We start from the raw sequence: 14,823 nt of genomic DNA, 5'->3' as shown, positions 1-14,823 counted from the left end.
GTTTAGCAAGAGAAAAAAAAAGGATCGGGCCCAGGCGGGTAGGCAACAGACAGAGAATCTGAAGAGGGAAAAAGGATCGGGCCCAGGCGGGTAGGCAACAGACAGAGAATCTGAAGAGGAAAAAAGGATCGGGCCCAGGTGGCCAGGCTACAGACAAAAGCTTGGGAATTTCAAATATTCAGGGGGATACTTGGAATGGTGATTTAGTTGAGACAGGTGGTTGTTGAAATACAAGCGAGTAATTTAAGGCAGAGTAAAAAGTTAACTCTGTGGTTGCTAAAGGGAATAATAGCTGAATTTTGTAAAAATGCTGAGAGAGAAAAGTTTTTGGTGTTTTTAAATGTTTGTAATAAATTTAGGCAAAGAAATTAGTTTGCAATTGTTTGGCCATAAATAATTTTGTTGCATTAGCTGAAGAATGTATATAGTGCTATGTAATTGAGATTGTATTAGGTTTTATGGGCATATAAGTGGTGATGTCTTTTTTTTTTTTTAGTGTTTATAAGTAGAAGTTAATAGTAAGAATTTTTAAGCTGTGATTATCTTTGGATTTTAGAAGTAAGCTAGGAAGCAATTGTATTACTGTAAATGATTTAATTGCTGAAGTGATTCCCCTGTTTTGCCTGAAATTAATAAGGGTATTTGTGTATTTTAAGTAATGATTGATTGCCCAGTAGGGGTATATTTGTTTTTGTTTTTTAGATATTAAAGAAAATTAATGCCAGCTGCATAGCATTTAATATACCATGCATTTACTAATAGAGTAAAAATTTAAGTTTTGTGTTTTATGTTTTGTTTTGTGGTGTTTGTTTGTAGCCAGAATAGTTGTGTTTAATATTTTTATGAGATGGTCTGATTTGAAATTAAGCTGAAGAGTTAGATTGAAATGCAGATATTGGTTTTATTTAATTTAAAATACAAAGTGTTTGAATACATCAGAAGAAAAATGTGATATGCTAAAGTTTAATATATTTTTTTTAAGTAAGAGAGAAATTTTATTGGCCAATTCTTTTATTTTAGAATGGTTATTAAAATTTGCATACCAATAGTTTTGGAAAGCAAGGACATGGTTGTAAGAATTTTGAAGGTATGTGTTGTATAAATGTATTTGATTATTTGCATTTTATGTATGCGTTGCTTTAGCAATTGCAGGATAACATGTATAAGCTTACGCATGATTATAATTTTTTGTGAAACTGGCTTAATGGCTTTGGCTGGCCCACTTGGGTTATTTTTTTTTCTTCATATGGGTATAATTGCGTTGAAAGTTTTTTTTTTTTTATTTTTTTATTTGCTTACCCTGTTTTGTACGCCCTTTGCAATGAAGTTTGAAGAGGTTTATTGGATGGTTTTTTTTTTTTTAAGAAAAGAGGGGGAAATGTGGGGTTACATCATCCCTATGCTGCCTTGGTGGAAAGTTACAGCAGCAGGACAACAAGAATAGAGGAGTTAGATAAAGTTGTTATGAGAAAGTTGAGAGCTAGCCCGTGGGAGACAGACGCCAGGTGGCCTAACTGGGATCAGATAAGTTGCATGGGAAATGGGAAACCAGTAAGCAAAGGGCCATGCATGTGAAAAGTGTGTGTATCAGACAAAGAACCAATCAGCAGCAATGTAATGTTGGTGTGTCTGACGTTTGCTAATATGGAGAAGCCTATATAATATGATGCATTGTAAATAATAAATGATTCAGCTTGCAATCATATTGGTTGTTGTGCTTTATCCAGCCTGCATGCAACGCAACAGCAGAGGTGGGCAAATTACAGACCGCGAGCCACATCTGGCCTGCGGGGCCATCCTGCCCAGCCCCTGAGCTCCCAGCTGGCCCCGGCCCCTCCCCGGCTGTCCTTCCTCCCCCGCAGCCTCAGCTTGCTGTGCTGGCAGCGCGGCATCCTGGCTGGCTCCGGGGCTGGGCGGCGCGGTGCAGGGGCAGATTTACAAGTGAACACAGGGTGCCCTGGCAAAGGCCCCCCAACAACAGGGGGACCCAGGGCCGGGCACTCGGGCAACTCAACACTGGCTGCACTGAAATCATATGCAGGCGGGCGGTGCAGATGGCGGGAGCGCAGGGAACGCAGGCGGAGGACTCAGGGGGAGCACTGGGAGGCCACGCAGCCGGCCAGAGAGAAGCGGCCCTTTGAAGGCGAAACCGCTTCTCTCTGGCTGTGCGGTGGCCCCTGCTCCGGTTGCGGCCTCTGCCCTTGTGTGCGGGGCCACATTCCAAACGGGGCGGGGGGGGGAAGATGGATAAGGGGTAGGGTCCTGGAAGGGGGCGGTCAGGGGCAGGGGGTCCTGGAAGGGGGTGGTCAGGGGGTGGGGGGGGTGGATGGAGGGGGGTCGGTTGGGGACAAGGAGCAGAGGGGTTGGATGGGTTTGGAGGTTCTTAGGGGGGCAGTCAGGGGGCAGGAAGTGGGAGGAGGTGGATAAGGGGTGGGGGGCAGGCTGTTTGGGAAGGGGCACAGTCTTCCCTACCTGGCCCTCCATACTGTTTTGCAACCCCAATGTGGCCCTTGGGCCAAAAAGTTTGCCCACCCCTGGTCTAGCCTAAAGAAAAATCCTCAGTCATCAGTTTACCCATAAACAAATCTAGTGTTCTCCCTTGAACCATTATATTTTCTCTACAAAAATCCCTACTTGCTCTCCAGTCAGTGTTCTGATGCTTAGATTCAAACTATGCATCAATTCTACTGGGACTCTATGTTCTCCTGGCTGATTATGCTGGGGACTCTGCCTGTCTCCTGCCCTCAGGGCCCTGAGCTACCACCATCACTTGGGAACCCCGACCAGTTCAAGCTTCAGAGAGTGGTGAGATCCCCTTTTCTTTCTTTCTCTCTGTTTTCCTTTCTACCTCAGGAATCAACCTTTAATAATGTATATTATGTTGGTTTAGGCTCCTTGTGTAGTTATCGCTATTATTCAATAAATAACTTTCATGGTTAAGCTGGTTGCTTCTCTCTGTCTTGCTGAACTTTACACTTTTGTGATTTTAGCTTCCTCCATTCACTCTACAGCAACACTTCTTTTACCTAAGCTAAAGATCCCTGTAGCACCCAAAATACTGTGGGGTTTGCTCATCAAGCAGGTTACTGCCAGTACAATTGTGTTGTGAGAGCGGGGATAGGGACGTGCTGAATCTGGGATGCATAAGGGTGACAGCTTGAAAGTGCTGCTTGACCCAGTCCATGGAGCTCAGGGGCACATAAGTGGGGGACAGCCTGAAAGTGCAGCTTCATCCAGCCCAGTGACTTCAGGGACATATAAGGAGTCAGCTTGAAAGTGCTGATTGACCTGGTCCACTCAGGTGTGTGTGTGTGTGTGTTTTCATCCTGTTTTGGGGCTGGAGAAACCCAGCTCTAGGGAACCTAGGTCCTGCAGGATAGCTCCATTGGGAGGTGACTTGCAGAAGGGAGGAGTAGAGCTCCATATGAAAACACAAGTGACACAAGCAGCACATTGATAGAATTACAGAACCCCACCCCCCGAAGAGTAACCTGAATAAATGAGCATACTCCAGAGTAATGGGCAGATCTGGTAACAGGTGCCACAACAACCAGGCATGACAGAGACTGTGTTCGGAGTCGCATTAGTGACTGGGGGAGGGATTAATTCAAGCAGGCTGGCAGAGCTGTCACAGTGATGTGAGGAGAGGTGCATATACCTTGAGGGGTCACGTATGTGTCTCATTTCATTGCTGAGGTCGTTGGCTGTGTCAGTAGAGGTGTCTTCTTGCCACACCATGGGGGTTGTCAGCAATCTGGTGTTTGCTGCACCATGACCCTCATGTCCTGGTTACAGAACTACCTACACATGTGCCCTTACTGGTCTCTCTAGCAGCACCTTCAGGGGTCAGGCCTCCTGCCTTTACCTGTCCTGGGGAGCGGGGAGAATTCCTCAATTCTCCCACTCTTATACCAGCTGCTGGTCTACAGGACTCTGTGTATCAACCACTGTTACCCTGTGAGTGCCAGACACATGCTGAGATCAATCCCAGCTGGTGACATCAGCATGGGGAAGATCAGCCATTGTCTGGCCCCAGATGTGCACAAAAAAGGTGTAATAACCACAACATGCCAATATCACCTGATTTTTTAGGGGTGTTTGTGTATCTCATTAATTCCTTGTGCTAATGAACTCAATCTTAGCCCACTAACCCTGTCCCACACGCCAATGTGTCACAGAAAATTTCAAGACAATCTGAGTATATTTCTGGATTTTAGAGCCCTTAGAAAAAACAGCTGTTAAACAGTGAACTAGAATAAACCTTAACCAGAGCAGAGCTACTGCCCCACTATAATGAGACACATCAGGTGGCATCTCACAATGACCCCTCTGACTCCACTTATTACCCTGTTGAAGATGTCAAAGTATCAGAACAAGTTACTGACCTGCCACCTGAAGTTCCAATAAAGCATCTTTGTAAGAGGCACTGGACTGAAAATAACACGTGTACTGTCCATCGTCGGAGGGTCGGATATCACGTATTCTCAGGGAAACTCTCCCACTGGTAATATTGTCTTTCAAGAGCTCAGTTCTGCCTTGATAGTCCAGCATCTGCTCTCCGTACTGATCCTTCCCATTACGGTACAGGTGCACGACTTCAGAGTCCTGGGATCGTAACCATCCCACCTCCATGTTCTCAGCGCTCATCTTGGGGGAGAGGTGGCAGGGCAGGATGGCCTCCCGACCTAGGGATGCGGTGACTGGATGGTCAGGTCCAGTCACTGTGAACTGTGCTGTGAAATGAGTCAGGGGAAAAAGAAAATTGCATTGGAGAGGAACCAAGACAGACAGGAATGTAAGTGCAGCAGGATGCGTATTCCCAGCTTTGAAGTGTTCAAAAATCAGGAGACAGTCCCCCCCCACCCAAATTATGAGATTGGCTTAAAAATAAAGAGATTTTTTTAAAATCATAAAATTGGTCTCTGCTTTCTGATTTCTGAATCTTTACAGATGACTTGGGTCACATTTCCAAGTATTTATCTGCACCAAGATGGACAGAAATGTACCTTAAAACAAAATGAAAGATGAGATTCTCAGCTAATCACAAGCCTCCGGGAGCTATGGCTTTAAGAAACCTATCAAATAGCATGAGACTTGTGATAAAGTTCTGTGAGCTGGTAACATTGAGGGGACATCTACATTTTGAGCTGGAGCTGTAATTTCCAGTGTGCGGAGACATGCACCCACTAGCTTTGATTGAGCTAGCATGAGAAAGCGTAGCCATGGTGGTGTGAGTGGGGGAATAGGCTAGCCCCCCAGGTATGACCCTGTCCAAGACCAGGTACATATTCAGGGAGGCTCCTCATGCTACTGCGGCTACTCTGCCATTTATAGCACGACAGCTTGATCAGAGCTAGCGCAAGTACATCTACCCCATCTGGAGACAGCAAGGAACAACATCTTACATATTAAAGGCTTCGACAGTGCTAAGGGGAGGGAGAGCTGGAATGTTAGAGGGGGAAGGGGAGGCAACATGTTGTGAAGGATGGTCGGGCAGAGGATGGAGAAGGAGTCAGACTCAGCAGTTTTCTCTCATGTTTACAGTCACTGTAAGCACCAGGGAATTGTCAAGATGCTGGGACATGGACTATGTCTTGGATTTCTCGCACCAGCTGTGTTAGCAACTACACACTGTAAACCCTTCAAAGCACAACCTCATTATCCCCATTGCACTGTATCAAAATGTACAGGCAGAGCGAGGAGTGCTAAAGAATGATATAGCAACTTTGTGCCCTAGTGCAGAGACCACTGGCCTAGGACTATTCCTGGCTTTGCCACTGGCCTACTGGATGATCTTGGGCAAGTCTCTTCACTGCTCTGAGCCTCAGTTTCCCCATCTGTAAAATGGAGATAATGAATAAAGTTCCTTGAGCTCTACTGGTGAAAAGTACTATAGAAAAGTTAGGGCTTCGTGTTATTATCTAGCCACAGTCATGTATCAACTGCTAATCTAAGTGAGGACTACAACTGCCTAAATGACCATTAATGTCTACTGCAAGAAGTCCTCTTTCTGTTGAAGAAACTAGGAAAGACACTGACAAAAATCTTTGCTAATGCAGAGTTAAGGTTCCCAGAGGTATCTCAGGTCCCTCCAGAAAACAGTTCAGCAAAACTCAGGGCTCTGAACACTAGCAAATGCAAAGTTAAGGTACAGGCCAAAGCAACCTTAACTCTGAGAGATGATCCAATACACTCACCGCACAGAGACCCGCATGCTGCCTTCGCAGATAAAGCACATCACTCAGGGATCAAGGCTTATGACAACTGTAGCCATGGCCATCCCTAGCCATTTTGGTGCCCTACGCAGCCCCCCTGCGAGGGGGCTTTGTGGGGCCCCAGGCCTCCACGGCAGGGGGCGGGAGAGAGCTGGCCCCAGGCCTCTGTGGGAGGTGGGGGGAATGGCTGGCCACTTCTTGCGGGACATGCAGTGACCCAGACCCAGCCTGCTCTGTTCCCATGGCTCCCAGGAGTGGCAAACAGCGGAGAGACCGAGGGAGTTTGACTGGGAGTTCACTTGGGGAGAGCCCACTGAGGCTTTCATCTTGCAGGCTTCTCTGAGTAGTTACTGTAACAGCTGAGGAAGCTCTTAGAAGGAAGGTAATCAGCTGTTGTGACCTGCACAGGATGTGGCATGTTTGTCTTTCTTCCACAGGACAGAAGTGACTTGGTACAATGTGCAAGCTGGTCTCCATATTGAAAGAGAAGGTTCAAGGTCTGGAGAAACAAGTATCATAAGAGATACATAAGAGTAAATGAAGATTTCCTGGACAGACATCAGGATATGCTTCTATGGGCATAATATTCTGAAGAATCAGAGGAGGCTGCTCAGCGGGGACATAAGGACAGTGAAGCAAATTGGCAGCATGTGACCTCCAGAAGAAGAATGAGGAGCATCCCTGTACCAGCAATGCAGATACAGTTGTGCAACCGTTTTCACATTCTCTCCACAGGTACTAATGCGGAGAGTGGATTTGATGATACATCTGAGGGAAGGGAGCTGAAGGAGACACCACCAATTGCATGAGATGCACTGTCCTAGAGATGAAGGTTCCACAACCACCACTCCCAAGAGAAGGAGGTGGGTGGCAGTGGTCAGGGACTCCCTTCTAAGGGGGACTGAGGGCATGCCTACACTTGCAGATGTACAGCGCTGTGAGTTAAACCCGCCTTCATACAGTGGAGTAGGGAAAGTGCTGCAATCTGTCCACACTGGCAGCTGACAGCGCAGTGGTGTGGCCACATTTGCGGCACTTGCAACTGCATTGGGAGCAGTGCATTATGGGCAGTTATCCCAGCGTTCAAGTGGTTGCAACCTGCTTTTCAAGTGGGGGGTGGAGTGTGACTGGGAATGTGTTGTATGTATGTGTGGGGAGAGAGAGTGGGTTTTTGGGGGGCTAGAGTATGTCAGCATGCTGTCTTGTAAGTTCAGACCACCCTGCCCTCCCTGCTTCTCACTCACTCAAAGCAAACAGCAAAATGTTTGCTTTTTCTCTCTGAAACGGAGCTTTGAAAGGGCACTTCCGCATTCCTGCAGCCGATCACAACAATGAGAAGACCCGGCACTTGATAAGGGGATTATCACAGCGCAGTAAGTTAACTCCTCGTCCACACTGACACCTGGGAGTTGTAGCCAAGGCGCAGCAAATGTTATTTCTCTCAGGGAGGTGGAGTACCAGCAGCACTGTAGCCCTGGAGACACAGCGCTGTACATGCCTTGCCAGTCTGGATAGGGAGTGAGGTACAGCGCTCTGGGCAGCTTTATTGCACTGTAACTCGTAAGTGTAGCCAAGGACTGAGTCATCTATCTGCCATCCCGAATGGGAAAACTGAGAAGTGTGCTGCTTGCCAGGAGCTAGGATTCACGATGTGACCAGTACCGGATTTACAATTGCGCCACTGGTGCCGGGCCCATGGTCAAAAGGGGCCCAGGCCTGCTCTTCTGCGCCCTCCCGCTCTCTCCTGTGGGGTCAGAAGCTTTCCCCAGTGTGCTACATTTCCTCTCGCCCCCTCTGCCTCCCGCCGCCGATCAGCTGGATCAGCTGCTTGCCAGCAGGAAGGGGAGGAGGAGCGAGCTGCAGCATGCCGCTCGGGGGAGGAGGAGAAGAGGGGGTGTGAGGCCTTGGGGAAGGGACTGGAATTGGGGCATACCCCCTCCAGCCCCCTGTGTGAGCACCCCCACTGCCCCAGACCACCCCCACAGCCCTCTGCCCACCTGACCACTGCACCCCCCTCACATTCCCCGAGCCCCCTGCCCTGACTCCTGCACCCCACACATCCCCCCCCCTAATCCTGAGAACCCAACAGGAACTGCGCCAGATAAGTGCTCCACACCCTAACCTCCTGCCCCAACCCTGAGCCCTCTCCCTCGCCAGGGCCGGCGCTTCCATTAGGCAACCCTAGGTGGTCGCCTAGGGCGCCAGGATTTGGGGGGCGGCATTTTGTGCGCTCCCCATGGGGCGCACGGGAGCTTCTGGTTCCGCTCCCGTTGCACCGCCGAAGAAGGACCTTCTGCTGATGTGCCATGGAAAACAGCGGCAGGCAATTGAGCAGCTCAATGACTGCCGCTGTCACCTGCAGCATTTTGGTGGAGGGTCCTTCTTCGGCGGCATGATAGGAATGGAACTGGAAGCTCCCACGCGCCCTGTGGGGAGTGCACAAAATGCCACCCCCCGAATTCTGCCTTGGGCACCAGAAACCCTGGCACCACTCCTGTCCCTTGCCCTAGCTCCTGGCCAGACCCTGCACCCAAACATTTTTTTACAATATTTGGAAAGATCATTAAGTGGTCTGTCAAGACCCTCCTTGATTTTCAAGTGGTCTGTGGAAAAATAAGTTAGACTACAAGAACAATCAAGGTACCTCACTTTATTTTCATTTACTTGCTATTACTTATAGGAGGAGGATGAAGAAAAAAAGAATGAAAAACGGGGACAGGGGGAGATAAGAGAGAATGCTCCTTTTCTTGGCTGGGTCCCAAGGAGGATCCCCAAAAATGAAGCTGAGCACAGGGCCGGGGGCCCCACTAACTCTAAATCCACCACTGGCTGTTACGTCACCTGGGCTGGGGATACTGTCAGGGCCAGTGTAACCACTAGGCAAACTAGGCGACCGACTAGAGAGCCAAGATTTGGGGGTGCCAAAAAGCGATGCTCCATTTTTTTAATCTTTTTTTTAATATTACAGTGGAGTCACATCTTCCATAGGGGTTAGGTTCTAAGGTCAGTGCGTAAGAGGAAAATTGCGTATAGTGAAAATTACCATAAAGTACAGTATACACAGTATACACTAGAACAGGGTCCTCAACCTACAGCACGCATGCCAAAGGTGGCACGCAAGCTGATTTTTTTTTAATGGCAGGCTGCAGGTCCCGGCCATCGCTGAGCCTGCTGACGACCTGGGGTTCTGTTCACTCAGCCAGCAGCGGGCTGAGTAGGGCCAGCAGTGGGCCAGCTCCTGACAGCTGGGGTCCCAGCCGCCAGCCCCGCTCAGCCTGCTGGGGTCCCAGCCAGCTCCGCTCAGCCTCCTGCCAGCCTTGATGAATGCTCTGGGGTTCCGTTCACCCAGGCTTCTGTCCGCCGGCCTGGGGTTCTATTCACGCAGACCAGCAGGAGGCTGAGCGGAGCCGGCAGCTGGGACCCCAGCTGCCAGTGAGCTGAGGTCCTAGCCACTTCCGGCCCCTTGCCAATCAGGGTCCCAGCCACTGGCCTCGCTCAGCCTCCTGCTGGCCTGGGGTTCCATTCACCCAGGCTGCCAGGAGGCTGAGCAGATCCGGTGGCTGGGACCCCGGCTGAGCAGGCTGAGCGGGGCCGGCAGCTGGGACCCCAACTGGCAGGAGCCAGCAGACAGAACCCCAGACCGGCAGCGGGCTGAGCAGCTCAGCCCACTGCCGGTCTGTGATCCTGGCTGCCGGTCCTGCTCAGCCTGCTGACGATCTGGGGTCTCGGCTACTGGCCCCGCTCAGCCTCCTGCTGGCCTGGGTGAATGGCAGGAGGCTGAGCGGAGTCACCGGCTGGGATCCCGGCTGCCAGCTGAGTGAACAGAACCCCAGGCCGGCAGCAGGCTCAGTGGTGACTGGGACCCGCAGCCTGCCATTAAAAAAAAATCAGCTTTGCATGCTTGCTGTAGGTTGAGGACCCCTGTTCTAGTGTACACAGTGTATACCATGTGTACTGTACTTTATGGTAATTTTCACTATACATGATTTTCCTCTTACATGCTGACCTTAGAACCTAACCCCCACGTAAGAGTGACTCCACTGTATTCATTTTTGAAAATTTATAATAAGCGATGCTCGGGGGGGTGTGTGTGTGTGCAAAGTGGAAGTTTCGCCTAGGGTGCAAAATATCCTTGCACCGGCCCTGGATACTGTGCCAGCTGATCCCCACAGTCTCCAACCTACCTGGGCAGCAGAGCAGACATGGCCCTGGCCACTAGCTCCTCTCCATTCCCCCAGCCCCCCCCCCCCACCACTTCCCCTTAAGGCTTAGCCCTCTTACTTTTAAAAATGATTGCTTGCCCCTCTCCCCCCTCAGGCTTTTCTGGCAGCCCTGTTGCCAGGTATCCAGTTTTAGACTGGAAACTCCAGTAGAAAACGGGACCTGAGTGTCCGGTTAGCAGTTCTGACTGGGAACTAAATGTCCAGTTACAGGAGTAACCACATTAGCCTCTGCTCCTCCCACTCCCAACACCCACCCCAGAGGGCTGGAAGAGAACCTGTCCTGCTGCTGCGGGAGGAGGGGCAGCTCAGTGCAGAGAGACAAAGAGAATGGGCTAGAACCAGATAGGTACCCGCTCTATGTGGGCTGGGACGGCGGGGATCCTGTTTACCTCCTCCCCAGCCCTGCTGCACTTGCAGTTTACCCCGACTCATCCCTTGCTCCAGAGCAGGGGCGGCTCCAGACCCCAGCACGGCAAGTGCGTGCTTGGGGCGGCATGCTGCGGGGAGCACTCTGCCGGTCGCCGGGAGGGCGGCAGGCGGCTCTGATGGACCTCCCGCAGGCGTGCCAGCGGACAGTCCGCTGGTTCCGCGGCTTCGGTGGCGCATCCGCAGGCACGCCTGCGGGAGGTCCACCGGAGCCGCGGGACCAGCGGACACTCCGCAGGCACGTCTGCAGGAGGTCCACCGAAGCCGCGGGACTGGCGACCAGCAGAGCGCCTCCCGCGGTGTGCTGCCGTGCTTGGGGCGGCGAAATTGCTAGAGCCACCCCTGTTCCAGAGACCAACCCTAGCTCCTGCCCCAGTGTGTTTTTACCCCTAGCCCCTTTTATAATCATTCCTCAGGGGGGGTCCCACAAATATGTTTGGCGCTGGGCCCACAAAAAATTAATCCAGCCCTGGATGTGACAGAAAGACTGCTGAGACTCATCAAGCCCTCGGATCACTACCCCCAGGGCCATCCTTACCCATAGATAAAATAGGCAGCTGTATAGGGCATGCAGCTGCATGCTGCTCCAGCCCCTGCTCCCACTCTTCCACATGGCCCCCGCCACTGCTCTGCCCCCGCCTCTGCTGTGCCCCAGCCCCACCCTGCCCCTGCCCCTGCTCTGCCCCAGTCCCACCCCCACTCCCCTGAAGATTGCAGCCAGGCCCAACCCTGCACTCACCGAATAGTAAGTGGAGTGACTTGGCCCCAGCTTGCTCCACTCCCCTGGTTCCCAGGCTTGGGGGGAAGGAGGGAACCACTCCCTAGCACTCACTGGCAGTGCAGCTGGGAGCCAGGGGAGTGGAGCAGGCTGGGGCCGGGTCACTCCACTTTCCACAGGAAGCGGCCAGCCTGCCCCCTCCCGTGGAGGCCTGGGGCCAGCCCCCCCACTCCCTACCATGGAGGCCTGGGGCCCCACACAGCGGCGGGCGGGGGAGAGGGGGGCTGCGTAGGGCACCAAAATAGCTAGGGACGGCCCTGGCTACCCCTTCCTGCTTCTCCACGTGGGCACCAATGATACTGCCAAGAATGACCTTGAGTGGATCAATGCAGACAGAACAAGGAGCAGTGGTCTCAAGTTGCAGTGGGGGAGGTTTAGGATATTAGGAAAAACTTTTTCACTAGGAGGGTGGTGAAGCACTGGAATGGGTTACCTAGGGAGGTCGTGGAATCTCCTTTCTTATTGTTTTTTAAGGTCAGGCTTGACAAAGCCCTGGCTGGGATGATTTAGTTGGGGATTGGTCCTGCTTTGAGCAGGGGGTTGGACTAGATGACCTCCTGAGGTCCCTTCCACTCTGATATTCTATGATTCTATGAACTGCACTGAGCCAGGGCAGCAGAGCGGGCTGGGGCTGGATCGCTGCACTTACCACCACTGGTGAGTGCGGGGAGCCTGACTCCTCCTGCAGTCCTCAGGGTGGGGTGGGGGCAGGGCTGAGGTGGAATAGGGGCGGAGAGCAACGGGGTGGGGACAGAGGCTTTGGGGAAGGGGTGGAGTGGGGGCAGGGCTAGGACAGAGCAGGGCCAAGAAGAAGCAGGGTTGGGGCGGAGCAGGGTTGGAGGCTTTGGGGAAGGGGAGGAGTGGGGCAGGGTTGGGGCGGAGCAGGGGTGGGAAGAGGCAGGGGTGCAGCGGAGCAGTGGCTGGGGCCATGGCGAAGAGGCGGAGCAGGGGCTGGAGCATCAGGCAGCAGAGCTCTGTGTGAGAACAGGCAGCAAACCCAGCGAGGAGGCCGGAACTCCTACCTGACACCAGCCTGTGAACCTGTAGAGTGAGACAGAGAGCGACGTAGCCGGGCAGAGCAGAGCTCACTGTGGAGCCACAGGAGAATGAGGGAACCTTCCCCGTCATCGTAGCTGGGTCTAGGATAAGAAAAAACAAACAAAATCAGACGTGCAGTGACTGGCACAAGGGTTAGCCCACTCTGGTGTGCAATGCATAGAGTTGGGAAGGGATTCTCCCCATAGCTCTAGTTTGCACTAGCTCCAAGCAGGGACAAACATCACTGGGGTTAAAATGCCAGCAGTAGCTGGCAGCCCGTCTGCACTAGCGCTTGCTCTCTGGAGCTGCACCTGTGCTAAGGTTAATGATTATTCCACAATAAATCCATATGTACACACTAATTTCAGAGTAAGAATGCCTTGTTTCTGTGTTAGCCCACTTCTGCAGTGCACTGGGTAAACAGGAACAATGCAATTGTCTTCTGGAATAAGAGTGTTGGATAAATTTAGCTGTAATATAGGGTATGTCTACACTTTCTGTTGACCCAGCCTCTGAGGCCTGGTCTACACTACGAGTTTAGGTAGAATTTAGCAGCATTAGATCGATTTAACCCTGCACCCATTCACACGACAAAGCTGTTTTTTTCGACTTAAAGGGCTGTTAAAATCGATTTCTTTACTCCTCCCCTGACGAGGGGATTAGCGCTGAAATCGACCTTGCCGGGTCAAATTTGGGGTAGTGTGTTTGCAATTTGATGGTATTGGCCTCCGGGAGCTATCCCAGAGTGCTCCATTGTGACTGCTCTGGACAGCACTCTGAACTCAGATGCACTGGACAGGAAAAGGCCCATGAACTTTTGAATCTCATTTCCTGTTTGGCCAGCGTGACATTCTGCAGGTGAGTGCAGATCTCATCAGCAGAGGTGACCATGATGGAGTCCCAGAATCAAAAAAGACCCCCAGCATTGACCGAACAGGAGGTACGGGATCTGATTGCTCTATGGGGAGACGAATCCATGAAAAAATCTCCAAGGGCATGAAGGACAGAGGCTATAACAGGGACCCGCAGCAGTGCCACATGAAACTTAAGGAGCTGAGGCAAGCCTACCAAAAAATCAGAGAGGCAAACGGCCACTCTGAGTCACAGCCCTGTAGCAGGGTGGACCCTGCTCCTGCTGTGAGGGGTTTAAAAGTGGCCTGGCAGGGCTTGAGAGCGGCTGCTCTCAAGGCTGGGCTGAGTGAGAAAGTGGCTGCAGGTGAAGCCACACCCCAAACTGAGCTACAGCTGGCCCCTATAAAAGGCCAGGGAAGCCAGAAGCCCAAGTGAGTTTTCCTCTGCCTGAAGAGGAAGAAGGGCCTGGCTGCAGGGGCTATAGGCAAGGTACCTAGAGTGAAGCAGGGTTGGGGAAAGGCTGAGGCGCTGGGGAGCTCTAGCCTGGAAAGCCCCAGGCTGCGGCCTAGCAGAGGGCCAACAGGTACTGGGGGTTGCAGAGGGCAGCCCAGGGGTAGGCCAAGGCAGCAGGTCCAAACCCCTTTGCCTGTGGTGAGTAGGCTGATACTGCAGTCTGCCCCAGAGTGTGGGGCTAGACAATGACTAGCAGTAGCCATACACTGTGGCAAGGTGGGGATAGAGGGTGGGGGTTCCCCAAGGAGGGGAGATCCAGAGAGAAAGGGGTTACTGCCAGGGGCAGCACCCCATGTAAGAGGGCACCGGGTCCAGGGAGGGACACGGGGGGCCTGAAGACAGGCAGATCACTGGCCTGCAGAGGGCGCTCCAGGGCTGGAAAGAGCTCATTCCCCAGAGTCACCAGCAGGAGGCGCCGCAGGGGTGAGTTGACCCGTTACAAGCCCCAAACATGCCACTTCTATGATAAGCTGCATGCCATTCTAGGTGGTGCAGCCACCACTACCCCAACCCTGTGCTTTGACTCCATCAATGGACTAGCAACAGGGATGTGGGTTTTGGGGATGAGGAAGATAGCTCACAGCAAGCAAGTAGATAAACCGTTTTCCCCGACAGTCAGGAACTGTTTCTCACCCTGGTCCTGGAGTCAGTACCCCCCGAACCCACCCAAGGCTGACTCTCAGACCCACCAGGTGAAGAGGAGACCTCTGGTGAGTGTACCTTTGTAAATATTGTACATGGTTTAAAAGCAAGTGTGTTTAATGATTAATTAGCCCTG

At 51.9% G+C, this 14,823-nt stretch overlaps 1 protein-coding gene across 1 annotated transcript in view; it reads right to left on the bottom strand.

Annotated features, from left to right (window-relative positions):
• LOC120394622 (butyrophilin subfamily 1 member A1-like) overlaps nucleotides 1–12,770 on the bottom strand; it is a 62,329-nt gene extending 49,559 nt beyond the window's left edge. The window contains exons 1-2 of the mRNA XM_039518860.1: nucleotides 12,665–12,770; nucleotides 4,386–4,733 (exon numbers count right to left, since the gene is read on the bottom strand). Coding sequence (XP_039374794.1) covers nucleotides 4,386–4,733; nucleotides 12,665–12,770 — 454 coding nt within the window. The remainder of the gene's footprint in view (nucleotides 1–4,385; nucleotides 4,734–12,664) is intronic.
• Between the last annotated feature and the right edge of the window lie 2,053 nt (nucleotides 12,771–14,823).

This window comes from Mauremys reevesii, unplaced genomic scaffold, assembly GCF_016161935.1.
Source record: "Mauremys reevesii isolate NIE-2019 unplaced genomic scaffold, ASM1616193v1 Contig7, whole genome shotgun sequence".
Lineage (NCBI taxonomy): Eukaryota > Metazoa > Chordata > Testudines > Geoemydidae > Mauremys > Mauremys reevesii.
Note: the sequence above shows the minus strand (reverse complement) of the source record. Positions and strands in the feature narration are given on the sequence as shown.